General features: G+C 52.2%; 3 protein-coding genes and 1 long non-coding RNA gene across 5 annotated transcripts; 3 read left to right on the forward strand and 1 right to left on the reverse strand.

Moving 5' to 3' along the window:
• Nucleotides 1-308: 308 nt before the first annotated feature.
• Nucleotides 309-3,962, forward strand: ALDOC (aldolase, fructose-bisphosphate C). The gene is made up of 9 exons (XM_036122049.2): nt 309-468; nt 1,523-1,644; nt 1,735-1,946; nt 2,073-2,127; nt 2,220-2,380; nt 2,503-2,586; nt 2,821-2,995; nt 3,126-3,325; nt 3,474-3,962. Exons 2-9 carry the CDS (start codon nt 1,533-1,535, stop codon nt 3,567-3,569), a joined length of 1,095 nt encoding a protein of 364 aa, XP_035977942.1. The 5' UTR covers nt 309-468; nt 1,523-1,532; the 3' UTR covers nt 3,570-3,962.
• A 2,146-nt stretch (nt 3,963-6,108) lies between these two features.
• Nucleotides 6,109-19,208, forward strand: PIGS (phosphatidylinositol glycan anchor biosynthesis class S). Its single transcript, XM_036122022.2, has 12 exons — nt 6,109-6,199; nt 6,480-6,619; nt 6,705-6,816; nt 11,088-11,177; nt 11,461-11,552; nt 13,101-13,308; nt 13,557-13,699; nt 14,434-14,548; nt 15,729-15,874; nt 16,443-16,543; nt 17,545-17,755; nt 18,113-19,208. Exons 1-12 carry the CDS (start codon nt 6,166-6,168, stop codon nt 18,386-18,388), a joined length of 1,668 nt encoding a protein of 555 aa, XP_035977915.1. The 5' UTR covers nt 6,109-6,165; the 3' UTR covers nt 18,389-19,208.
• LOC118554478 (uncharacterized) lies at nt 14,733-20,152 on the reverse strand. The gene is made up of 2 exons (XR_004926492.2): nt 20,029-20,152; nt 14,733-14,946 (listed from the first exon to the last, which is right to left on the reverse strand). It is a non-coding gene; the product is annotated as an uncharacterized LOC118554478 (long non-coding RNA).
• UNC119 (unc-119 lipid binding chaperone) lies at nt 20,080-25,938 on the forward strand. 2 transcript variants are annotated; one of them, XM_036122023.2, is made up of 5 exons: nt 20,080-20,360; nt 23,903-24,016; nt 24,493-24,595; nt 24,782-24,954; nt 25,227-25,938. In XM_036122023.2, the coding sequence occupies exons 1-5, from the start codon at nt 20,135-20,137 to the stop codon at nt 25,337-25,339; spliced, it is 729 nt and encodes a 242-aa protein (XP_035977916.1). In that variant the 5' UTR covers nt 20,080-20,134; the 3' UTR covers nt 25,340-25,938. The 2 variants fall into 2 exon arrangements, with proteins under 2 accessions (XP_035977916.1, XP_077924262.1); XM_078068136.1 differs by lacking the exon at nt 20,080-20,360 and adding an exon at nt 21,078-21,100.
• Nucleotides 25,939-26,197: the final 259 nt, after the last annotated feature.

Raw genomic sequence — 26,197 nt, forward strand, 5'->3', positions numbered from 1 at the left:
CTTGGACTATCACACTTTGTTGGTGCCTCTGTCTCTTTACCCCACCGGTTGTGACTATTTAGGTGACCCTCCTTCACCAGACCAGGCTCAGTCCCCAACATCCAGCCCAGTGCCCAGCACACGGTAAAGGCGATTGTGGCAGAAATGAGGGCAAGGCCATTTCCTGCCTCCCGGGGGGCCCTGCTCTTAGAAAGGTGGGAGGGGGACAACAACCTCCGAGAACCTGACTGGGTAGTCACTCCACCGCGTCGCCCTGCCTCGGTGGGCGTGGTTCTGCTGAGTCACCAGTCCGGGGGGGGCGTGGCCAGGGCGGGGATGTGCCCGCCCCTCAGGGGAGTCACGTAGCTCTGCGGCATCCGCAGCCTCATTTACAGGAGCCTGAGCTACAGCCACAGCTGTTGCCGACCTGAATCCGCGCTGTTCCTGTGGCTGCCTCTGCTAACTGGCTGCGCACCTCGCAGCACGCAGGTGAGGCCTCGGGCGAGGCGGGAGCTGCTCAGCATCTCCCCTTCCTCTCCCTGACTCTTCCCTCTATCACCCTTGCCCTGCTCCCGAGGGTCCTTGGATGTGCCTTCTCAGCTCTCTTCTTAATCCTCTCTCCTTTTTGTCCACTCAGAAATCCTGTGGTTCAGCCTCTCCCACAGTACCCCTTCTTCTTTGCTCTCATGCCCGGACCTCAGCTTTTCTAATTCCAAGTCTTCCTCTGCCTACTGGATTTTTCCTGGGGGTCAGCCTCTCCCACCCAGCCCATTTTCATCTCAGCCTGCTCCCTCTCCTAGGTTAAGTTCCCTGTCCAGTTGTCTTGCCTCCTCTGTCCTGGTTTAGGTCTCTCCGCCAGCGCCCCCCCCCCCCCCCCCCCCGCTAGTTAGCCTGTCTCTCTGTCACCTCCCCACAGGTCTCCCTGCTCCTTCCTCCACTCCCATCTGGCTGCAAAGGCCGTCAGGGTTGGGGTATGGGAAAGAAGAGGTTACAGAAGCCTATGGCAGTTATTTGTGCCACTCCTGGTCCCCACTTGTCCCCCACTTTTCCTCCAGAAGCTGAAGGAAGAAGGGTGATAGGTACTTTTGCCTCATCCTGAAGCCTTGGAAGGAAGTACGCTTTCCCTAGGGGCCCTGCTGAAGAGGATAACATGGAATTTGGAAAGGCCAGGGCTTATGCCCTACCTGAAGGGGCCAAATTCAGTGAAAGGACTGGATCTCTGTTTGGGCAGTAGTTTCACAAGAAGACCTGTAGCTTCAGGACTGTTCACCTCCCCACCCCCACCCTGCATCTTTCCCCAGGGCTGGAAGGGTGCCCACCAAGGACAAAAGGAGATGTGGGAACTGGGGCCCTAAGCCTGCTAGCTGTCAGAGGGATTGGTGCCACTGTGTTGCCCAGGACCCATGCCAAGGACTACTGCCTTGTTCCTAGCTCCATACTTGTTGGGAGGTGGGGGTAGGCCATTTGGCCCATATGGCCAGGAGAAGAAGCAGAAGAGGTGGTAGGTCAGGTCCAGCTTTTATATCTTGTCTCTATTCCACAGAGCTGTCACCATGCCCCACTCGTACCCAGCCCTTTCTGCTGAGCAGAAAAAGGAGTTGTCTGACATTGCCCTCCGGATTGTGGCCCCAGGCAAAGGCATTCTGGCTGCGGATGAGTCTGTAGGTAGGTGGGGGGGACCTGTGGCTAGGTGGGGTAGAGGTAGCCAGAGAGTCCTGGGGGTGAGCTTGCTACCCCTCTTTTGTTTGCCCCCAGGCAGCATGGCCAAGCGGCTGAGCCAAATTGGTGTGGAGAACACAGAGGAAAACCGCCGGTTGTACCGCCAGGTCCTGTTCAGTGCTGATGACCGTGTAAAGAAGTGCATCGGAGGAGTCATCTTCTTCCATGAGACACTCTACCAGAAAGACGATAATGGTGTTCCCTTCGTTCGTACAATTCAGGATAAAGGCATTGTCGTGGGCATCAAGGTGCAGCCACTGGCCCTTGATGGGGCCCGAACATGGAAATAGATGTGTGTGTGTGTGTGTGTGTGTGTGTGGTGACAAGGGGGGATCCTGCCTGCGTTCAGCCCTCTGCCTGTGTTTCCCCTACAGGTCGACAAGGGTGTAGTGCCTCTAGCAGGGACTGATGGAGAAACCACCACTCAAGGTACAGGACGGGTGGGTGAGGACCACAGGGTTGTTGGATGGTTGATGCTGGCCAAGAGGGGTGGAGTGATGAGGCTGGCATTATGCCTGCAGGGCTGGATGGGCTCTCGGAACGCTGTGCCCAATACAAGAAGGATGGCGCCAACTTTGCCAAGTGGCGTTGCGTGCTGAAAATCAGTGAGCGCACACCCTCAGCACTTGCCATTCTGGAGAATGCCAACGTGCTGGCCCGCTATGCCAGCATCTGCCAGCAGGTGTGTGTATGTTTGTGTGAGGGGGTCCGATGGGTGCCCTGTGCCTAGTGGGGAGAGGGTTACAAGGGCTTCCTCCCCTCCTACCTACTGCCCCTCCCAAGCTACTCTGCTCTTACCTGCAGAATGGCATCGTGCCTATTGTGGAACCTGAAATCCTGCCAGATGGAGACCATGACCTCAAACGTTGTCAGTATGTTACGGAGAAGGTGAGTCCACACCTAGGCACAGACACCTACAGCAAGGGCGGCCTGAGCGGGGAGCCTATTCCCCATAGTCCCTGGCTCAGATGCAGGCACTTTCCCCAAGCACTCTTTACTCTGCCCCAGAACACACCTGTGAGTTTGAGCCTGTACTGACTCTCACAGTCATGCCCACCTTCCCCTAAAAAGGGAGCACTGAGCAGGGGCCCAGAACCTTAGTAAACCTCCTCTGATCTCTAGGTCTTGGCTGCTGTGTACAAGGCCCTGAGTGACCATCACGTGTACCTGGAGGGGACCCTGCTCAAGCCCAACATGGTGACCCCTGGCCATGCCTGTCCCATTAAATATAGCCCAGAGGAGATCGCCATGGCAACCATCACTGCCCTGCGTCGCACTGTGCCCCCAGCTGTCCCAGGTACTACCCTGCTTCCTAACTTGCTCCTGTCCCTAAGACCCATTCTCAGGTTCTTGTGGCCTTCATGGGGCCCATACCCTGGAAAATTAGGGAGTTGACCAATCAGTTTGTCTTCTCTTCTCTACCCTAGGAGTGACTTTCCTGTCTGGGGGTCAGAGTGAAGAGGAGGCATCGCTCAACCTCAATGCTATCAACCGCTGCCCCCTTCCTCGGCCCTGGGCCCTTACCTTCTCCTATGGGCGTGCCCTGCAGGCCTCTGCCCTCAATGCCTGGAGAGGGCAACAAGACAATGCTGGGGCTGCCACTGAGGAGTTCATCAAGCGGGCTGAGGTTGGGAGCTAGAGGTGGTGGTTGTGGGAGAGGGGCATAGCTAGGCAGGGGGCAGCCCCCAGAGACTATAGCCTGGGCAGGGTTTGGCACCTGTGGGCGGTGTCAGCCTGCTTACTCCACCTCCCTCCTACCCCCCACCCTCTTGCAGGTGAATGGGCTTGCGGCCCAGGGCAAGTATGAAGGCAGCGGGGAAGATGGTGGAGCAGCAGCACAGTCCCTCTACATTGCCAACCATGCCTACTGAGTGCGCATTCCACACTGCAGCCCTTGGCCTGGCCACCTGCACCCTATTTCGCCTATAGTTATGGCCAGGGCCAAATAGCCATGCAGAGCAGAGATGCCTCTAGCCAGCACTGAGTCATCTTCCTTTTCTTGTCCTCCCCTCCCCTCTCCCATTGCTGCACCTGGGACCATTGGATGGGAGGATGGGATGCCCCTTGTGACTGAGGGCAAGACAAGTTGCTAGAAGTCAGAGCAGGATGCCTGGGTTTCCCCCTGCCTCCGCCAGCCCCCACAATTTCCCCATGATGTGGTAGCTTTCCTTGCCTGCCCTGTCTCCTGGGATCAGAGAGTAGGACACCAGACATGACTCATGCCTTGGGTACATACCACATAGCAAATAAATGGTAGCAAAACATGCTACTTTGTCTGTCTGTTTTACATATCAAATTCCCACCTCAGTTTCTGATTTCCACTGTCTCTGGGCCCTCTGACTGTGGAGGGAGTGGGGGTAGGTTTTGAGATTTACTGAGCTTTAAGTTTATGGGGGAGGGGCACACCCAATCCCCATTCCCAGCTCAGGCTCTTGCTGGTAATGTCCAAGGCTGGAGTATGGGCAGTATGGAGGGCTGCAGGTCCTTCAGGGACTGCCACCTCAGAGGCGCTAGGCTGCAGCTGAAGGATGGAGTAAGGCGAGACTTGTGAAATTCCTGAAGGCAGCTTTTGCATAGAGCCCAAAACTGGGGTAAGGGGATAGGAGTCTTCCCACTTCTCCACTGTGTTGAACCCTGCCGGGGCGTGACACCTTCTGCTGGGTGTGTGGGGTGGGCACTGCAGGAACAGCACCTGGGCTCCTGCCCAACATGGAAAAGCCCCAAGGCTCAAGACTGCCAGATGGATCAGGGTATCTAGGAGGTTGCCAGGGGCTATTGCCCATTTCCGTTTGGGGGTAGATGAGGGCACAGAGAAGGCCGATTTGAGGGTCTGGGCAAGGATAGACCTGGTGAGGTTTCGTGCTAAACTTTGACCACTTGGCTGGGGTGTGGGGGTACATCAAACACCTGGGTCTGTCTGAGGGGATGAAAAGATGAGAGAACCTGCTAGGTGTGTTATGTGTGAACTGGGGAGGCCATGCTCTGTGTAAAGTGCTCCACCCAGCTAATTATTGCAATATGGGAATGTAAGCCCAGGGTGACCTGCCCTTATATTAACAAAAATAGATAACACTTACATAGTACTTCCTTTTTTAAAAAAAAGATTTATTTATTTGAGAGAGAGGAAGAGAGTGCTTGAGCAGGGTAAGGGGCAGAAGGAGAGAGAGAATCTCAAGCCGACTCCCCATTGAGCGTGGAGCCTGATGCAGGGCTCCATCCCACAACCCTGAGATCATGCCCTGAGCTGAAACCAAGTCAGATGCTGAACTGGCTGAGCCACCCAGGCACCTCTATAGCAGTTACTATGTGTTCCTGGCAGGCCAGGCCCTATTCTAATCACTACATTTACTAACTCATTTACTACAATGCTGTATAAAGTAGATACTATTATTATCCCTATTTTAATATGAGGAAACAGGCACAGAGAGGTTAATTCTCAAGATCACTCAGGTGAAGTGATGAAGTCAGGATTTAAACCTAAGTGATCAGGATCGAGTCTGTGCTCATGAATTTTCAAAAATTTTAAGTATTCAGACTTTTACAAGTTGGAAATGAATTCAAATGAATTAAAAAAAATACTGGTGAGCCAAATATGCTAAAAAGGTACTTCTAGCTTGCCACCTCCATATTTGAGGCTTGAGGAGAGGGTGCCCAGAACAGGAGCTCTATGATATGGATAAACAGGGATGCCATCGATAGGTGATATTTGGATGCTTTCCGTGCCAGGATCTTTACATGAATGACCTTATTTTAAAGATTTTTTATTTATTTATTTGAGAGAAAGAGAGAGTGAGCGAATGAGAGAGAGAGAACGCGAGAGCACGCACAAGCAGGGGGGAGGAGCAGAGGGAGAGGGAGAAGCCGACTCCCCGCTGAACAGGGAGCCAGATGTGGGGCTCCATCCTGGGGACTCCGGGATCATGACCTGAACCAAAGGCAGATGCTTAACCGATTGAGCCACCCAGGTGCCCCTATTTTATTTTTTCAAGTAATTTCTACAGCCAACGTGGGGCTCGAATTTACGATCCCTAGATCAAGCCTCCCGCGCTCTACCGATTGGGCAAGCCAGGTGCCCCTGAATGAGCTCATTTTGGTAAATATCTCCATTTTCCAGATGAGAAAACTGAGACTCAGAGCTGCCTGTGGTCGCCCAACTAGTATTTAACGCCTGCAGAGTTTGCGCTCTTTATCCCTGGGACTAGGAGTGTGTTCTACGAGGAAGCGGGAGACTAACAAAGAGTCTTCCAGCAGCGCAGAAACCCGTGCCCCTCCTCGACCGCCCAGGGTGCAGGGCAAACTCCTTTCAAACTGGCTGACAGGCTCCTTGCGGACCCCGCCCACCCTCGACCTCTTTTTCCTCCCCGCGCGCCTGGAGTGCGGCTTGCGATTGGCTGCAACCCCTGCCGTGGTTCCGCCCCCTCCTTGCGCAGCTCCGCCCTTCGGCGCCTAGAGCAACCGGAAGCAAGCATGGCGGCTCCCGGGGCAGCGGCTACAGACCTAGGTGCGGTGGCATTCGGGCGGGGCCCGCGGCTTGTGTATTGAGAGGGAGGAATGCGGGCTTTGGGGATTGTGGTGTGCTAGCGGTCCCGCGGACTGGGGGTCGGGGGGTCGTTTCAGATAAGATCCCTTCAGGTTTGGGCGCGGGCCCCTCGCACAGGGATTCCTATAAAGGCGGGCGGAGAGCCTTTGAGTGCGGGTTGCTGGGGCTCCTCCGCGTCAGGGTTGGGGCGGGCACCTAAGCCCACTTCCAGCGCCTCAAGTCGGTACCTCCGTACCCCCAGAGGTGGTCCGAGGCAAGCGGGCCGCTCTCTTCTTCGCTGCGGTGGCCATCCTGTTGGGGTTACCGCTCTGGTGGAAGACCACGGAGACCTACCGGGCCCCCTTGCCTTACTCCCAGATCAGTGGGCTGAATGCCCTGCAGGTGAGTCCTCGGTGGGAGAAGGCCAGGGGACAGCCCGCTGGCAAGGTGGAGACTCAGCTGATGGCCCGGATGCTCCTTACCCTAGCTGCGGCTCACGGTACCCGTCACCGTCGTGTTTACCCGAGAATCAGTGCCATTGGACGACCAGGAGAAGCTGCCCTTCACCGTTGTACATGAGAGAGATATCCCTCTGAAATGTGAGTCCTTGGGGAGTCAGGGCTGCCTTTCTGGTCTGAGCTCAGTCCAGAGATGGCTTAGGTAGGAGGAGCATGAGTGTCCCTTAAAGGTAGTTAAAAATGTATATTAAAAGCCCTCTCTGAATGAACAGTGTGGATGGTTAGAAGAAAAACAACTTTAAATTCAGTGTTCACCGTTAAGGCGACAGTTTTATTCATAAAACAATTATGCTACCTGATGAGAAGTAATTAATGCTCATTAGGGCATAGGAGAGGAAGTGGGATACTTTACTAAGTGTTAGGTACTTTTCAGTACCAGGAATTTTGGGGTGAATGAGGAATTGATAATGGTTTAAAGAAATTCGTAGCCCAGTAGGGGAGAAAGACACTTAGATAAAGAAATCACAGTGAAGGGGCGCCTGGGTGGCTCAGTCGTTGGGCGTCTGCCTTCGGCTCAGGTCATGGTCCGAGGGTCCTGGGATCGAGCCCCGCATCGGGCTCCCTGCTCCGCGGGAAGCCTGCTTCTCCCTCTCCCACTCCCACGTTCCCTCTCTCACTATGTCTCTCTGTCAAATAAATAAAATCTTAAAAAAAAAAAAAGAAATCACAGTGGAAGTATGTAAGAAACTGAGATTGCGCTAAAGAAAGAGCCTTTATGGGCGCCTGGGTGGCTCAGTTGGTTAAGCGACTGCCTTCGGCTCAGGTCATGATCCTGGAGTCCCGGGATCGAGTCCCGCATCGGGCTCCCTGTTCAGCAGGGAGTCTGCTTCTCCCTCTGACCCTCCCCCCTCTCATGCTCTCTCTATCTCATTCTCTCTCTCAAATAAATAAATAAAATCTTTAAAAAAAAAAAAAAAAAAAAAAAAAAAAAAGAAAGAGCCTTTAACTGGGAGGAAAGAAAGGCAGAGAAGGTTTTGAGGATGTCATTTTTAAGCCAGATTTTTAAAGGATGTGAAGGAATTCAGGTTAAATGGGGGAAGGGAGGAAGGGAACAGCATGAGCCAGTAATAATAATCGCTAATATTCGTTGTTCATTATATGCCAGAAACTAGGTGAAGCACTTTACATGTGTTGCCTCATTTAATCCTCTCTAACATTATTATCTCCATTTTATAAATGAAAAAACAGACTTAAGAGATTTTAATTTGCTCAGGATCACACAGCTAGCTAGTAAGAGGTGGAACTGGGATTTAAATCCAGGCCTGACTGATTCCAGTGTTCTGGCTTTTAACTGACAAACTCTACTGCCTCCTGTGTAGAAGCATGGAGGGGTGAATCAGCATGTTGGGGGATCTGTGAGCAGTTTTACTTTCTGGAGTGTGAAGTGAAAGTTTGGGAGTGACTGGATGTGTAGGCCGAGTCCAGCCTGTGACGTGCCTGTGTGCCATTTACTTTCTAGCTTTTTAACCTTGGTCACACACATTTAAAAAAAAAAAAATCATTTCATGGGGCCCGTGGGTGGCTCAGGTTGTTAAGCTTCTGTCTGATTCTCCATCTCAGCTCAGATCTTGATCTCAAGGTTGTGAGTTAAGCCCCGTGTTGGACTCCACACTGCGCAGGGAGCCTACATTAAAAAAAAAAAAAAATCATTTCATACAGTTCAACCTAATGTAAACATAAATAGGTTTTGTTTCTCAAAACAAGAATGGATCATACCTCACATGTTAGTCCGCAACTTGATTGCTGTCAATTTGTCATGGATTTCTTCGTATTTAGTGACACAGTATTCAATAACATGGACATGTTGTGGAGGTAGTATAGTGGAGGGGCCAAGAGTATGGCATTTGGTGTAAGAGAGCTGGATTAAAGCCTTGGTTCTGCTACTTATTTGTGTGAATTTGGGTGAGGTGGTTAACCTCTCTAAACTTGGTTTTCTCATCTGTTAAATAGGAATAGTAATAGGTTTGTTCATTTATTCAACAATAAATATTTGCTGATATATATATATGTCAGATACTGTTGTAGTTGCTGGAGATACAGCAAACAAAATAGACAATACAGTGAACAAAATAGACGACAAAGAGGAGAACGGACAGTTGGAAGATAAACAAATTAAATGTATGTTAGATTGGGGGGGCACGTGGCTGGCTCAGTCAGTGGAGTATGACTCTTAATGTTGGGGTTATGGGTTCGAACACCAGGTTGGATGTAGAGATTACTTAAAATAAAATCTTAAATAAATAGGGCCACCTGGGTGGCTCAATCGGTTAAGCGTCTGCCTTTAGCCCAGGTCATGATGCCAGGGTCCTGGGATCGAGCCCCACATCCGGCTTCCTGCTCAGTGGGGAGTCTGCTTCTCCCTCTGCCTGCCACTCGCCCCACTTGTGCTCTCTCTCTTTCTCTCTGCCGCTCACAAATAAATAAGTAAAATCTTAAAAAAATAAAAAAGGAGTCGCATGCTTTACCGACTGAGCCAGCCAGGTGCCCCTTATTTTGATTTTTTTTTTATAGATTTTATTTATTTATTTGAGAGAGCGATTGAGAGAGCACGAGAGGGGGGAGGGTCAGATGGAGAAGCAGACTCCCCACTGAGCAAGGAGCCTGATGGTGAGACTTGATCCTGGGACTTTGGGTTCATGACCTGAGCGGAAGGCAGACTGAGCCACCGAGGCGCCCCTGATTTTTTAAACATAACTACCAGGGGCGCCTGGGTGGCTCAGTCGTTAAGCGTCTGCCTTCGGCTCAGGTCATGATCCCAAGGTCCTGGGATCGAGCCCCGCATTGGGCTCCCTGCTCGGCGGGAACTCTGCTTCTCCCTCTCCCACTCCCCCTGCTTGTGTTCCCTCTCTCGCTGTGTCTCTGTCAAATAAATAAATAAAATCTTAAATAAATAAATAAATAAAATAAGCATAACTACCATGTCACACCTAACCAAGTTACAAATAATTCCTTAATATCACCTAATTTCTTTTTTTTTTTTAAGATTTTATTTATTTGACAGAGAGAGACAGCGAGAGGGGGAACACAAGCAGGGGGAGTGGGAGAGGGAGAAGCAGGCTTCCCGCAGAGCAGGGAGCCAGATGCGGGGCTCGATCCCAGGACCCTGGGATCATGACCTGAGCTGAAGGCAGACGCTTAACGACTGAGCTACCCAGCCACCCCCCCAATAAATTTTAGGTTCAACTTCTCAATTTCGGGGGAGGGGGCGAAAAAATCCCTTTGGGATTGCCTTACAGGTATAGATTAACTTGGGGAGAATTGACATCCTTAGAATATTTAGTCTTTCCATCTAAGAACCTTGTATACTTTTCCCATTTCATTCAGATCTTCTTTTATGTCCTTCAGTGAAGTCCTGGGTGTTTTTCTTATAGTTTTATACATTTCTTCCTGGGTATTTTATGTTCTTTATTATTATGGTGATTGGGATTTTAAAAAACACTTGCTTTTCAAATTGGATATCGTTGGTACTTATCAGAAAGCTACTAATTCTTGCGTATATCTAGTCATTGTACTGAACTGTTACTAGTTCTAATAGTTTTCCAGTTGGTTCTCTTTGATTTTCTTGGAAAATAATTATGCTATTTCAAAAAGTGGCCGTCTTGTTTCTTTCTTTCAAATATTCATGTTTCATGTCTCTTTCTTCCCTTATTACATTGGTCAGGAACTTCAGAAAGAACAATGCTGAATAACAGAGGAGATAGCAGGCATCCTCATTTTATTATTAATTTAATTTTTTAAAAGATTTTATTTGTTTATTTATTTATCTGGGGGGGAGAGAGAGCACGAGCAGGGGGAGGAGCAGAGGGAGAGGGACAAGCTGACTCCCCGCTAAGTGTGGAGCCTGATGCAGGGCTCGATCCCACGACCCTGAGATCATGACCTGAGCTGAAATCAAGAGTCAGGTGCTTAACTGACTGAGCCACCCAGGTGCCCCTTATTACTAATTTTAACCGAACTACATTTAGTGTTTTGTCATTAAGTGCATCTTATCTTTATCAAGAACATTCATTGAATTTAATTATTTTGAGGCACGTATTGAAGTGGTCATACGGTTTTTCTCCTTTCACCTATTAATAGAATGAATATTGTAATAGATTTCCCTTTGGGAGGGTACTTCAGGTTGACGGTAGGGTGTACACAGGCAGAGGCAAGAGCTAGTTAGGTGGAAGAGGTGGGGTGTTGTGTATTTGATATCATCCATGTAGAAATCATTAGAATTGACTGCAGCTTCTTGGTCTTTCTTTGCAAACAATATTCTGGCTGTCCTGAGACACCGGACAGTGTGAGGGCTGGGAAGGTGGACAGAGGTCTGTACTTAGTCTTCTTATCTTGCTTCTTCCTTTTCCTCTCAGACAAAATGAAAATCAAATGCCGTTTCCAGAAGGCCTATCGGAGGGCTCTGGAGCGCGAGGAGGAGGCCCTGTCACTGGGCAGTATGCAAGGTACCAGAAGGGGTGATCATGCTAGTTTAACACGAAGCCCTCTTTTTCTCTTCTGATCTCTAAGTGTGTATTTTCCATACCTTGTCTTAACTTCAGAATCTCTCTGGGAAAGCTTGGAATGAGATACCGTGTGTTTCAGCCTGGGCCACCGGGGGCCGAGCCTGGCCACAGTGTCAGCCAGGTGTGAGTGGGAGGTGGAGCCGTGGCTGAGGCCCTCTGTGGGGGCCAGAGGGAAAGGGAATGGTGTTTTTGCTCCTGGTGCACCTCCTGCTCTTGTCCCCAGAGGCAGAAACCGTGTTAGCTGAGCCACAGAAGCAAGCAGAGGGCTCCCTGACTGTGTATGTGATCTCTGAAAACTCCTCGCTTCTGCCCCAGGTAGGGTGAGCAGAGGTTGCGGCTTCTCGTCCTGTCCTAGGTCGCCTCTTTCTTGTAGTAGTGCTCCCTATTGCTTGCATTTGTTACAGAAAACTCTTTAACAAATAGTTTTTTTAAAGAATGCAAATAGGAAAAAAAATAGAATGCAGATAGGGATTTTTGTTCATTGACTCTGGGTCTTTCTTTCTTTCTTTCTTTCTTTTTTTAAAGATTCTTCTTTATTTATTTGACAGAGAGGGAACACAAGCAGGGGGAGTGGGAGAGGGAGAAGCAGGCTTCCCGTTGAGCAGGGAGCCCAATGTGGGGCTCGATCCCAGGACCCTGGGATCATGACCTGAGCTGAAGGCAGACACTTAACGACTATGCCACCCAGGCATCCCAACTCTGGGTCTTTCTAAAGCCAGGAGTTATATTCAGTTCAAGCTCTGATGACCATTTAAAGTGGAAAAAAAATCAGGATGAAAAAAAAAGCTGGTTTGAATGGGTTGTGGTGGTAATATGGGCCGACACATTGACCTTTTCACTTGATGAGTAAGAGGCTCAGTGGGAGCTATGCCACATACCATTTTCTTTTACAGTTTATGATGAAATATGTAATTCTTATAAAAAGGTGGAAGAAAATTTTAATGAACATCCATGTAACCAACCCCAGCTCGCATATTGCAGTTTAGCAATATAGCTGAACCCTGTGCATCTGCATGGTTCTGCCCTGCTCCCTTTTGGCCCAGGGTGACCATATTTTGTGTGTGTCATTTTCTTACTTTTCTTTCAAGTTTTATCACCTGTGTTGTATCTTAATAAACAACATATTCAATTTTACAAACTTTTGAACTTTATATTAATACAGCACATGTTCTTCTGCAACTTGCGTTTCGTCCCACATTTATGTTAGAGAATCATCCATGATAATCAATGTGCAGTTGAGTCTAATATGTTCATTTTTTTTTTTAAGATTATTTATTTATTTATTTGACAGGGAAACAGCGAGAGAGGGAACACAAGCAGGGGGAGTGGGAGAGGGAGAAGCAGGCTTCCCGCAGAGCAGGGAGCCCGATGTGGGGCTCGATCCCAGTACCCTGGGATCATGACCTGATGTTTCATTATAGAAACATATCACAGTTTATCCGTCCTGTTGCTGATGGGCAGTTGAATTGTCTCCGGTTTTTGACTCTTAGAAATAATGCTACTGTGAGCATTCCTGGCTTGCCTCTTCGCCATGTGCTGTCTACTTACATCAAACTTTCCAGGTGTTTGTTTATTCCGCTGTCCTTGTTCAGCATAGCATCTCCTGGTTTCCAGCCCATGAAGCTTTAGATAATGCCTGGGACTTATGTCTGCTGGGAAGGCAAAGGGAACAGAAATGAATGAAAGCATTCATGACACCGATTGGTCAGAGGTGCTGAGATAGGGGTTCACTATGAATCTAAGGGGAGGGGTAGGCCTCTTGGTCAGTGGCAAAAAGTCAGATTCTCTGAGACCGGAGCCAGCACGTTCTTCTGTTTTCTTCCCTGAGCCCTGGGCATTCTGTCTCTTGCTGGTCTCTCACAGGACATGATGAGCTACATCGGGCCTGAGAGGACAGCAGTCGTGAGAGGGATCACACACCGGGAGGCCTTTAACATCGTTGGCCGCCGTGTAATCCAAGTAGCGCAGGCCATGTCTTTGACTGAGGCCGTGCTCGCTGCGGCCCTGGCTGACCACCTTCCGGAGGACAAGTGGAGCTCTGATAAGAGGCGGCCTCTCAAGTCCAGCTTGGGTAGGGTGACAGGGCTTTGCCGTGAGAAGGGACAGGGAAATGAATGATGTGGAGGCGATGGGGCAGGAGGGGAATCTGCGTGCGGACTCTTTACTCCTTTCTTCTGTGGTTTCACCTTTTTAGTTAAAGCCCTCAGTGCTCCTCATCCCAGTTTTATCCTCCCTTGGGTTCCATGATGGCCATCAGCCCCATTCCAGAGGCGAGACAAGTTCAGCTCAGCCAGGCTTCCCTGACTCCTGTTTCTCTAGGCTATGAGATCACCTTCAGTTTACTCAACCCGGACCCCAAGTCCCACGACGTCCACTGGGACATCGAAGGGGCCGTCCGGCGCTATGTGCAGCCCTTCCTGAGTGCCCTCAGTGCTGCGGGCAACTTCTCTGTGGACTCTCAGGTGAGACTGGGAGCAAGCCGAGGAGTCCCTTCCCAGGCCGCACCGTCCTTTCCAGAGTCCATGCGTATTTATTGTTTTCAAGTGGAGTCTGTTCTTCCAGCTCTTAGAGCTTGCTGATCTGCTGGGAATTGCCTGTGCGTTGATATGACTCTAGTGTCTGCTTTTCCTCCACGGTGTCCAGCTCAGGGGCTTTTGTCAAGGTTTGTTAAAAAATGACCTTCCTTATGACCCCCTGTCGAACTGTATTCACCCAGTCGTGCCATCCTTAAGGAATTTATTTTAAAAATAAAACTTCCTGAAATATGTTAATGTAGTAGAAGTAAAGATGGAAAGAATGTAGCTTCCTATGTGTGAAGAATGTATCACACAGTGTCCTTTTAGGGAAAATGTGGGAGACGTTTTTATCAGGTCTTGCTAGCGGGGGTACTTCTGAGTAACTGACTTGAATTGATCTTGTGGACACTGAATTATGCTATTCTTGTTTCCCTCTTTTGTTTAGGCTCTTAGAAAGCCTGGTAAAAAATGTGATTTCAAAGCATATATTTAGTGTATTAACTTTACCCTTGGCTTTGTTATTTTTTTTTCCTACACCTATTTTCTCTCAGCTCTGATTTTGTTTCTTTATATTTTGTCCTGTCCTAACTGTATCTTTTTAAGGCACTTCAAATCCTTTTTGGGACAAAGTGGAGCATGAATCAATACACAAAATAATGTCCTCCTTCTTTGCTTTACAGATTCTTTACTATGCAGTGTTGGGGGTAAACCCACGCTTTGACCCAGCTTCTTCCAGCTACTACTTGGCCGCACACAGCCTCCCTCATGTCATCAACCCAGTGGAGTCCCGGCTGGGTGAGCTGAGGATGAGGGTCTATCTGCCAGGCTGGGGAGGGACCCTCAAGGCTCAGTGTGGGGTTGGAGGCTGGTAGTATATAGTTATGGTTCCCAGGTTGGGTGGTCTGAGGGCGTCAGGGAAGTGCTGGGCATTTAGGCTCTTTTTTCATGAGATTCTGTTGACATGTCTAATTTCACACTATCATATCCAAAAACATTTATTAAAATGACTGCCAGTGCTTTTTGTAAAGAAACGGATAGGCTGCATCTCCCTCCCTGCAAGCCATCCAGGAAAGATATGGTCACGCATGTAGGAAAGATAACAGCAAAAGTACATGAAGGCAGAATTTGGATGGACAGTTCTGCTGATCAAGGTTTGAAGCTGGAATTCCAGTCTTTCATTTTGAGGGTGGTACCTACAAAGAATAAGATGACCACAAGCTATAATACAGGCAAACCAAAGTTAGTATATCACTGGTTGTGGGATTTCAGATAGTAAGGCTAGGCCACTATGGACCACAATATGAGAGGGACTGCAGGTGATCCATCCCTCCCTCCCTTCCTCCCTCCCTCTCTCCTTCTCTTCCTTCCTCCCTCCCTCTGGCAGTGTGGAGTACAGAGATAGAAGGGCTTTCCAGGTAAGGAAAACTCTGAGCTTAGATGTAGAAGAGGCAGAATGGATTGGCATTCAGGAAGCTCGCAGAAGTTTAGTGTAGCTGAATTGTGAGGGAGTGACCGAGTTGTAGCTGGCAAGGCGGGCTGGTGCCAGATCATAAGGACCATGGTAAGTAGCTTGAGCTTTTACCTGGTGTGAATGGCTAGCTACTGAAGGATTAAGAGGGAATTGACATGAGGTCTTTTTTATACTTATATATAAAATGGGTTATAATTATATGGGTGTGATGTAGCAATGCCCAAGAGAGTGGTCTTAGACAGTCATGGGGGGCCTGTTAGAGGAGGGAAGATTCCAGGGGCCTTTGGGGGGCTAAAGACTCTACATGTATGTGGCACATCTTGGGAGAATGTTCAGAGGAGGTTCTTGACCACAGAAACCCAGGACTGGAGGATATCCCGGTGATTATCAGCTGGGGAAAATGAGGACCAGAGTGAGTGACCAGAAAGTTAGAGGCTGACCTGGAACTGAGATTTAGATCCAGCAGGTTTTGGTATTCTGACTTCCCTTCTCTTTGTACCACAGGATCCAGCGCTGCCTCCCTTTACCCTGTGCTCAACTTTCTGCTGTATGTACCTGAGCTTGCCCACTCCCCCCTGTACATTCAGGACAAGGATGGGGCTCCAGTGGCCACCAACGCCTTCCACAGTCCCCGCTGGGGTGGCATTATGGTAATGATCATAAAGCCCCAGCTTTAGGGACAGACAGATGTTCCTAAGACTGTTCCTTCTGTTGTTCCTCTAGTGTCCTCCATGGCCCAGCCTGTGGGAGGGGCAGCACCAAGGAGGTGCGGGTGCTATGAGCTCGGCCCCTCCTCTGCCGGCCCCACGGCTTCTTATTTCTGTCAGTGTTTTCTATAATACGACCCTTTTGCATGTAGCAGTTTGCACTTACTGAGGACTTCTCTGTGTGTACATCTTAGATCTTGGCCCTGTTTATGGGAGTCTTGCGAGGCTGGGAAGTTTGTTTCTCCCGTGAGACTGGGAGTTTCTCATAGGTAGGAACTCTTAAAATGGAATAAAAAATATTTTTTACAGGACTTTTGAGGGGATAATGGAGATAATATATGAAAAGCTCCTAAAAGGTATTCGAAAAAATATTAGCTATACCATCAGGTTCGTAATTTCTAAAGACATTTCTAAAAAGGTCTCCTTTTTCTCTCCCCACCTCCAGAGTGTCTAGGGCAGAGCCGTGAAAGGTCCTGGTGTGGTCTTGAGGCAACCTCATTTCCCCCTGCAGGTCTACAATGTGGACCCCGAAGCCTACAATGCCTCGGAGCTGCCAGTGAGGGTTGAGGTGGACATGGTGCAAGTGATGGAGGTGTTCCTGGCTCAGTTGCGGTGAGGTCCTGGCTGATGCGCCTGGGAGCATGGTCACTGAGTCTGACCCCAGTCTCCTGAGCGGACTGGAATGAAATCTCACCCGGCAGGGAGACCTCAGCTGTGCCTAGAGCCCCAGGGAAACCAGGAAAGGTTTCTAAGGATCACCTCATCCTTCTCCTAAGAAGGAGTAGTTGCTCACAAAAACTGTTTTAAGAAAAGCAGACTCCTGAATGTCAGGTCTGTGGGGTGTGATTAGGGGTGCTTAAGAAAATAGCTACTAATTCTGAAGCTAACTGGTACATTAGTGGCTGCCTGCTGCCCTGTGTTGAGGATTCTAGGGCTGTGCCTGGGATCATCAGGAAAGAGGATTCTGGTAGATTAGCAATGTCTGCCCTGGGTGCAGGATTAGAGAGGCACAGCACAGGTGCTTAGTGGAAGTGGTGCTGGATTGGGGCGCCCGGATGGCTCAGTCGGGGGGCGGCTGACTCTTGGTTTTGGCTCAGGTCATGATCTCTGGGTCATGGGATCGAGCCCCGCATTGGGCTCCATGCTCAGTGCAGAGTCTACTTGTCTCCCTCTGCTCCTCCCCTGTTTGCTCACATGCGCTCTCTCTCTCTCTCTCTCTTAAATAGATAAATAAAATCTTGAAAAAAACAAAAAAAGAAGTGGTCCTGGATCATCCCTTAACTAAAGGCTCAGTGGTCCCATTTGTCCCAAGAGCGTAGGCAGGGTGAGGGGATTAAACTAGGTTGGTATTACCAGAAATTTTTAGCCATGGGACCTTTTTTCAAACAAGATCTTGGAAATCCAAACCAGAAACAGATAAAAGCAAAAACACTGGTTAAAATGGGGCTTGAGGCTCTGTTTTGCTTAGTGTTGCCACTCATTCCCCACCCTGCCAAGACCCTGAGGCACTTCCCTGTGACTTTGGTGATTCTGGGTAAGATTGAAAATCTTAGTCATTATTCTAGGAATCTTAGCCATTACTCTCAGCCTTCCTTACTTCACTCTTCCTACAGGCTGCTCTTTGGGATTGCTCAGCCCCAGATGCCTCTGAAATGCCTGTTTTCAGGGCCCAAAAGTGAAGGGCTAACGACCTGGGAGCTCGACCGGCTGCTCTGGGCTCGGTCAGTGGAGAATGTGGCCACAGCCACCACCACTCTCACTTCCCTGGCCCAGCTTCTGGGCAAGATCAGCAACATTGTCATCAAGGACGATGTGGCATCTGAGGTGAGTGGGCAGGGGATGGTGTGACCAGAGTGGCCAGCAAGGGCTGGGGTGTGGTGAAACCAGAGAGCCAGTTGAGGCCCAGGGTGTGTGTGGGCATGCCATCCTTGAGTGCCCCAGGCTTCCTCTAGGGGGCAGTGCCAGGTCCCCAGCCCGACGCCAGGTGGGGTGTGAAGTTTTAAGCGGGCACACACATTAAAAAAAATACACCGTAGCCCTTTTATACTGGCCTCCATATCGTGGGCAAACTCCAGGCAACGTGCCTGGTAGATGGAAGACACAGTAAGACCCATCCCCCCTCCCACCCCAGCACCTCCCTAGTGCCTGGTACTTACTGGTAATCCCCTGCCCCCTTCCTAGGTGTACAGGGCTGTAGCTGCAGTCCAGAAGGCAGCAGAGGAGTTGGCCTCTGGGCACCTGGCCTCTGCCTTCATTGCCAGCCAGGAAGCTGTGACGTCCTCGGAGCGTGCCTTTTTTGATCCCTCGCTCCTCCACCTCCTCTATTTCCCTGATGACCAGAAGTTTGCCATCTATATCCCACTCTTCCTGCCTATGGCTGTGCCCATCCTCCTGTCCCTGGTCAAGATCTTCTTGGAAACCCGCAAGTCCTGGAAAAAGCCTCAGAAGACAGACTGAGCAGGACAGCATCTCAGCAGGAAGCCTTCCTTTCTGGCCAGAATGGGAGCTGTTAGATTGAGAGGCACAGAAATGGGGCCTGCCGTGAAGGACTTAGCTCCAGTAACCAAAGTACAACACTCCAAGCAGGGTTCCTCTTTCTTTCCCTTCCCATTCCTCTAGCTCAGGTTCCCCCCACAACCTTTGTGCCCTCCCTCTTCCCCTTCCTCCAGAAGATAGTCATTTGGGTCTCCTTATCTGGCTTAAACTTGAAGGCCCTTTCCTGTCTCCCTCGGGGCAGGGGCAGTTTGTTGTGCTTCCGTCCTGTTCCTCGTCCTGTTCCTCGCAGTCCTCTTGCACTCAGAGGGAGCATTAGGGGAAAGCCCTGGGTTGGATTCTAGCCCCCTCCCCTCCACACTTCTCTCTGACCACTCAGGGAGAGCCCTAGCACTGCTCTCATGGAAGGGGCCAGGTCACCTCTGGGGCCTTCTCCTCTCCTCCCCTCCCTCCTGGCTGGCTGTGCCTGTTGGGTATAGCCTGATGCTTTGCGTGTGGCCGAGTTTCCCTTCACCCTTTTATAGAGGTAGTGTGGTGCAGTGGGGAAGGGTCCAGACTTGGGATCACGCATGCCTGAATTCAGACCCTTGTTTCTGTACCTTCTGCACTTCTCGTCTGGGGAGCATTGAATAAGCCACTTAATCTCCCTAGCCTCAGTTTTTCATTTGTTCAAACAGCACTAATGATACCTCCCTTACAAGGTGGTTATGAGGATTAAATGTGATAAGCATATGAAAGTGTCTGGCATATTTTAGGCTTTCAATAAACATTGGTTGAATGTGAATTGGAATGATATGAAGTATGAGCATACCTTTCATTCTTCATTTGTGTCCAAGTAATGGTTTCCTGCTATCTGTCCTGGGCTCACAGGCCCAGCTTGCTTAGACCTGGCCATGTGCCCTACAGAGAGGCCCCGCTTCCCTGCCCTGGAGGGCCCTGTGGTGGTGAGACGCCTAGGCTGTTGTCCTTCAGAATGTCCAGGAACATGCTGTTAGCATCTACTTCTGCCTTTTTCGCAGGGGGTCTGGGAGAGAATAGCTGGTACCAGTGTAAGCCTTTAAATACAAACTCATTCATAAATAAAAAATATATTAAGCATGGGCTGCAACAGGCACTGTGCTAACTGCTAGGTATTACAGAGAACAAAGACAGGATCTCTGCTTCCATGGAAGTGATCTTTTAGGGGGGAGAGTCAGTGAACAAAAACTAATTTCAGATAATGCATTAGAAGGGAAAAACAGGCTGATCAGATGGTGACGGGGGCTAGTACTTTAGATTGAATGTGAGGGGGCGTGGCCTTTGAGCAGATGACATTTGAACTAAGACCAGAAGAGGAAGCCATCTCGGGGAAGAGCATCCCAGGCAAAGATCCTGAGGCGGGAACTCGCTTAAGGGGCAGACGGAAGGACAGAGTGGCGGGAGCGCAGCGAGTAAGGAGTAAAGGTAGACGGGACTCCTTAAAGTACCCAGCGAAAAAAATGAATGAAGCCCAAGGCGAGGCCCCACCCAGCCCCAGGGGAGTGGACCCAGGTTGGCGCGCCAGCAGCCTTTCGGCTGGGGTGGGCGGGGCCCGTGGCTGGCCCACCCCTGGGGCGGGGCGGTACCTGGGGCCCCGGCCGGGGGCGGGGCTGCAGACGCTCCCCCTTCTCTCGGCTCCAGCCGGCGCAGGCAGCCGCCGCGGCAGCAGGCGAGCGGCGGCCCGGCGAGGCCATGAAGGTGAAGAAGGGCGGCGGCGGGGCTGGGACGGGGGCGGAGCCCGCTCCAGGGGCCTCCGGCCCGAGCGTGGAGCCCAAGCCCGAGCTGCAGCTGCAGGCGGAATCGGAGTCCGGGTCCGAGTCGGAGCCGGAGGCTGGCCTGGGGCCCAGGCCGGGGCCGCTGCAGAGGAAGCAGCCGATCGGGCCAGAGGACGTGCTGGGGCTGCAGCGGATCACGGGCGGTGAGCACCCGCGAGGCAGCGCCGCCCGCGGCGGGAGGGCGGGAGGGAGAGAGCGCGGGAGGGGGCCCTCGCGGTGCGCTGAGCCTGGGCCCCCGCCCCCTTTCCCGCCCTACCTCCCCCCCCGCCTCCCCTCCCCCACCCGGGTGCCCCTCGCCTGAGTTCCCTACCCTTCTGCCTCGGAACCTGAGATCTCCATGTCCCCTCTTCCCTTGATCGCCTTGTGCCCGCCTCTTTTCCCTTTAGACATTTATTTTCACCCTACTTCCTTTCTGAGGAGGCCGTCCCCCTTTCCCGTGGTGGAGGTGGGGCAGCAGCTGCAACTGTGACCCCTTCCCCGTGGAATCTTCAGGGCCCTTTGAGGCTTTTCTCTGCAATAATGAGGATGGGTGCTGAGTGCAGTCTGTCCTCAGTCCCCACCCTGGAGGCTAGGCGGAGGCTGAGCTATTTAGGTGACATTAAGACCCTCCAGTCTCCCTGACCATTAAATGCCCTCACTCTGGGTCCCCCAGGAAGTCTAGGTCCATTCTCCAACCCCAGGAAAGGACCTGGGCAGGAAGCTTCAGTGGGTTGGCTCTGGGCCCTCTTAAGGGAGTAGGTTAATGTGTGTGTCGTCCCCCCCCCCCCCCCCCTTTAGCCTGTCTTCTTCCAGGAGGCCTAGTCTCTGCTGTGGTTGAGTTTCTGAGCTGAACTGCCTGGGTTGAAGTCCCAGCTATGCCATGTAATTGGCTGTGTGACCTTGGGCAAGTAATTTCACCTCTCTGAGCATGTTCATCTGTAAAATGGGGATGATGGCACCTACTTTATAGGGCCTTTGTGAAAACTAATTTTCTGATTTTGTTTAGTGCCTGGCATGCTGTGCATGCTCTGTAAATAGGGCTCTTTTGTAAGTAGTACCGAGGGCCCCACAGGACTGCTTATGGCTGCTGCCTGGGGGCAGACAACTGGGCATTCAGGGCAGGGGAGGAGGTTACCACAGGCAGGGAGCAACGACTAGGAAGCCTCATGGCAGAGGCAGCAGCTGAGCCTCAAAGAACGGAGGCATTTGGAGAGAGAGTGGCCCTCTATCTTAGCGTCGTTCATCAGTAATCCTGCCCCGGCTTCCTCCGTGAGAGCAACTCCTGGGACCCCTCTCTGGTGGTGGGGGGCAGGTGCTGGAGTGGACCTGAGCTCTGCAGTTGCAGGAGCAGCAGAGCCCGAGGCTGCCAGACAGAGCCGTGGAGGAGACCGTAATGGCAGGTCTAGGCCTGTGCATCTGGGGCCCTGGGGGACCAGCCTTCTCCCTCCTGTCTGAGCCAGGCAGCAAGCGTTCTTGGCTGGGCCCCCAGAGCGCTGAGCTGCCTTGCCCCAGCAGACACCAGTAGACGGAGGGGGCCTGGACCAGTCTGATGTTTGTGCCAGTTGGGCTGTCACTGGCAACAGCAGCATTTAGAATGGGGGCAGAACTTCCAGGATGTTTGGAGGTCAGGCTGACCTGTCTGGGTCTTCAGTAACTTTGGAGCTTACTTTGCAACTGTGGGGGCTTCCAGCCCATGTACTGCCATGTGTCTCCTAATTTGGAGGAGAGTCATAGCCCTTAGAGATGGGGCGTTTGTTGGGGGATGAGCAGGGGAAGGAAGGGGCTTCATGGGAACCCTTTCTTCTATAGAAGCCGAGAGCTGGGTTCCAGGGAATCTCCACTCTGGCACCCCCTGGTCTCTTTTGACCCTAATCACACAGGTCTGAGGTTTGCTCCTCCTGGATTATCAGCCCTGAATCCAGCTTAGGAAGCTATTTGTGGCAGAGGGAAAGGGGGCAGTTGTGTTCTGAGCCTTCGGCCACTCTGCCCCTTTATCTGGCCTGACCCTGGGTCCCAGGCTTCATCCTTCCCTTGGCCGAAGGGAGGGTGTGGGTGCGGCCTTCTGAGCCACGGGCATCCCACTTCCCTCACTTCCTCTAAGGGCAAAAGGGCTGATAATTCCAGGTATGGTAGAAGAGGCTGAGGGCAGACTGTAAGAACTTACTCTGGCATGAGAGGGGAGGCTCCAAGAGCAGGAGAATGTGGAGAAGGAAGGGCTTTCCCGGGAGCTGGAGTTGGGCAGCCAGGATTCTGCTCCCAGTTCTGCCACCTCTTCTCCTTGTGACCTGTACTTTCTTTCTACATCTTTGGACCGGTGCTTACTTTCTGTGAAAATAAGGTGTGTCTAGGGTGAGGGAAGGGCTGCCGCCTGGCATTCCTCCTCTTTCTCTCTCCCCACCATGGACTGTGGTGGACAGGCCAGGGATCTGGCCCCTCCCCCAAGCCCTGCTGGACCCTAGGGTGCCAGGAGGCTACCAGGAGGGCCTCCTGGAGGGGGCGGCCCCAGGCTTGGGGAAGAGAGAAGGACTTTACATTCACTTCCTCTTCCTGCCCCAGAGGAATAGGAGGTGGCCCAGGGGCCTGGAGGGTGATTTCCGGGCCTCTATGGGGGAGGATGTGATGGCTTGCGGGCTGACAGCACCAGACACAGCACTCCTCCTTTCGGTGTATTGCCAGGGCCTCCCTGAGCACTTGCAGTTGCTGCTGCAGGAGACGTGAGGGTTGGGTCAGGCTCTGATATTCCTAAGCAAGCTTCCTCCTCCACGGCTCACCACTGTTCCCAGTTCCTCTTCTGGGCCTGAGGACTCCCTTTCCCCCCATGCACACCCCCAAATGCACCTGCCACACCCTCTTCCTGGCTTTGCTTGTACTCTTCTCTCTGGGGGTGGCTCAGAGCTAAGGTTGGGTAGATGAGCTTTCAGGGGGTTCCCTCTGTTTGCTAAGACTTCCATTTGGAGATCAACAGGGGATGGGAGCAAAGGTGGCCCCCTTCCCCCAGTATTCCAGGATCTGGGCTTGAGTCAGCAGAGCTTTGGCTAAGCTGCTTAAGGGAGCTGGGCTTCTATAAGCCGCTTATGGGGCGAGGAGGGGGATGGGGAGGAACCGGGGAGGGGTTGTTGGCCTGCCCTGGCACCACCCAGGTCAGGGAAGTCCTCGCCTGACACTCCTACTGTAGCTCCGGGAGCGGCTATGTGCTGGAGGGGGGAATGTTCTCCAGGGAAGTACTGGGTAGCTCCTGAGGCAGAGCTGTGGCACCCTCTTTAGCACGAGGTCCTCAAAGGCAGGGCTGTAACCCTCTCGTGCTGGGGCTCCTCATTAGATTGGGGATCCATCTGGCTCAAAGTCACTGAGCTGGCCCTGGCAGAGCAGAGGCTGGAATAAGGCCCCACAGCTCAGGATGGGAGGGAAACTGTGGGAGGGGGGGTGGCCTTGTCTTCCACCCTCCTCCACCCTGCCCCCCTCCCCGGCCTCCAAGGCCTCAGAGGATAGAGCTGTTGGTCTCTCATTAGATTCAAGTGGCAGAGCTACGTATCCCCCACACTCTGAGTGCTCCCTCAAGGCAGGGACTCAGTCCTCTCTTTCTGGAAGGCAGTGACCTTCCGGAATCAGAGAAAGTGGTAGCTAGTCTGGGGCCCCCCAAAGGCTGAGCTGCTAGCAGGGGCTTCTGGGCGGGTCCCTCTTTTGCTTAGCTGCCTGTCTTCCCTAGACTACCTGTGCTCCCCCGAGGAGAATATCTACAAGATCGACTTTATCAGGTTCAAGATTCGAGACATGGACTCAGGCACTGTCCTCTTTGAAATCAAGAAGCCCCCAGCCTCAGGTGAGCGGTAGGCCATCGACAGGAGGACGAGGTGGGCAAGGGCTGTGAAGTGGGTTGCCCAGGGATTCCTCAGGCTGCAGAGGGGTCAGAGCAGGGCTGGGGCTGGGCCTGGGCCTCTGCTTTCCTTTCCCATCTGTTTCTGGGGCTGGACATCTTGGGAGGACAGTCTGGCCCCTTTGGTCCCTGCCAGCCTGCCCTCTGCAGGCCTTCCTGGGAACTGCAGTCCCAGAGGCCCCAGGCCTCTCTCTCCTGGGGCCCTGGGAACCTCAGTTGAAATTGGTGACCTGCTGACCTAGAAATCACCCCCCCCTTCTGGGTGGAACCATTTGGCCAAAGGTCTGAACCCTCAATGTGCATCAGAATCTCCTAGGGGAATTTTTTAAGAATTCAGACAGATGGGGGCCCTGGGGTGGAACCCTGGGTGGGCCCGGGCCCCAGCCTGAAGCCCTCTGAGCCCCAGTTGGGGTACATTACAGAGCGGTTGCCCTTCAACCGGCGGGACCTGGACCCCAATGCTGGGCGCTTTGTCCGCTACCAGTTCACACCTGCCTTCCTCCGCCTGAGGCAGGTGGGAGCCACGTGAGTCACTGGATGGAGGTGGGGGAGTGTTGCGGGGGAATGGACAAGGGCTGGGGGTAAGGGTGAGGGTGGGATGAGTCCCTCCTGAGTTCTTACTGAGGCTCTCCTTTGGGGGGTGGTGTCTGTCTTGAGCCTTGCCAGCGGATTTCAAGGCCGAGCTCAGCTCCGTCCCCTCCTGTCCGTCAGGGTGGAGTTCACAGTGGGAGACAAGCCTGTCAACAACTTCCGCATGATTGAGAGGCACTACTTCCGCAACCAGCTCCTCAAAAGTTTTGACTTCCACTTTGGCTTCTGCATCCCCAGCAGCAGGAACACCTGCGAGCACATCTACGACTTCCCCCCGCTCTCTGAGGAGCTGAGTGCGTGGGGGGGGCCGTGGGGGGCGGGCTTAGAGAGACCAAACCTGGGGGAGTGTGGGTCTGACCCCCTTTTCTCCCACCTTGGGTCTCTTGTGTTTGGCCACCATTCCTATGCCACCTGTAGGGAAACTGAGGCTCAGAAAGGCTGGGGGAACTCTTTGAGGTGGGTCTGAGGTTGTTCAGCTGGTCCCCATCCCACAGTCCTGAAGCCTCTGCAGTGGCCTGGCTCAGGCTCCTGACCTTTGCCCCAACTGGCTGGGCCTCTCTTGCAGTCAACGAGATGATCCGTCACCCATATGAAACACAGTCTGACAGCTTCTACTTCGTGGATGACCGGCTGGTGATGCACAACAAAGCAGACTATTCCTACAGTGGAACGCCCTGACCCGCAAAACAAGCCCCCCACCCCAGGAGGGTCCTGGGCCCTCCGCTGTGACCTCCCCAACACTCACCTCTCAACCCGAGGTCTTCTGCCTGGGGAGTGTTCCGAGAGCCCTGGCCCCTGAGTCGGCAATGGGAGGGAGGGTACCTGATGTCCCCAGTCCAAGTCTCTGAAGCCCATGGGGCCTGGCACGTGGGGTGGGGGGGTAGGAGGACTGTCTTCCTCCATGTCCAGGAAGGCCTCCTGGGAGGGGAGTAGCCAGGATTTCTGGACAGCCTAGCTGGGCCTCTTGGGCCCACGTTTAAGAATAGGGTTCCCCTATCCAGGCTTTGGCGAGGTCAGGGCAGGGACCATTCCCTGTTCCCTACCCACCACCAATAGGCCATTTAGAGTCGTAAATTCACAGATGAATATCCGTTGGGGTGGGGGGTGGTCTGGCTGCCAAGATTCCCAAGGGAGTCCAGGCCTCAGCCCCAGCCCCAGCCCTTACCGTCGGGGGCCGAGCTGCTGCCTGAGGTGTGGGAGGGCCCGGCCCAGATTGCAGCCTGTGGTAGGGACTGGACCGACTATATATAGTTTTCAATAAACGCTCCTTTTCTGTTCTTTGGCTGTGGGCCAGCATGTGTGTATGGGGAGGTGCAGTTGGGGTGGGGCAATAATGTGGCTCCCAAACCTTCCTGTCCCCTAATCCTCTATAACCTGGCATCACACTCAGCATCTAGAGTCAGCATTTAGTACATGTTGCAGCTGGAAGGGGTTTTTCCTTTGATAAAGACAGAGACCCAGGCCCTGAGAGGGGAAGCTTTGGCCCAAAGTCATAACCAACTCTAGCACAACAGAGGCTGGGACAAAGGCCCTCAA

The sequence above is a fragment of the Halichoerus grypus genome, chromosome 2, assembly GCF_964656455.1.
Source record: "Halichoerus grypus chromosome 2, mHalGry1.hap1.1, whole genome shotgun sequence".
NCBI lineage: Eukaryota > Metazoa > Chordata > Mammalia > Carnivora > Phocidae > Halichoerus > Halichoerus grypus.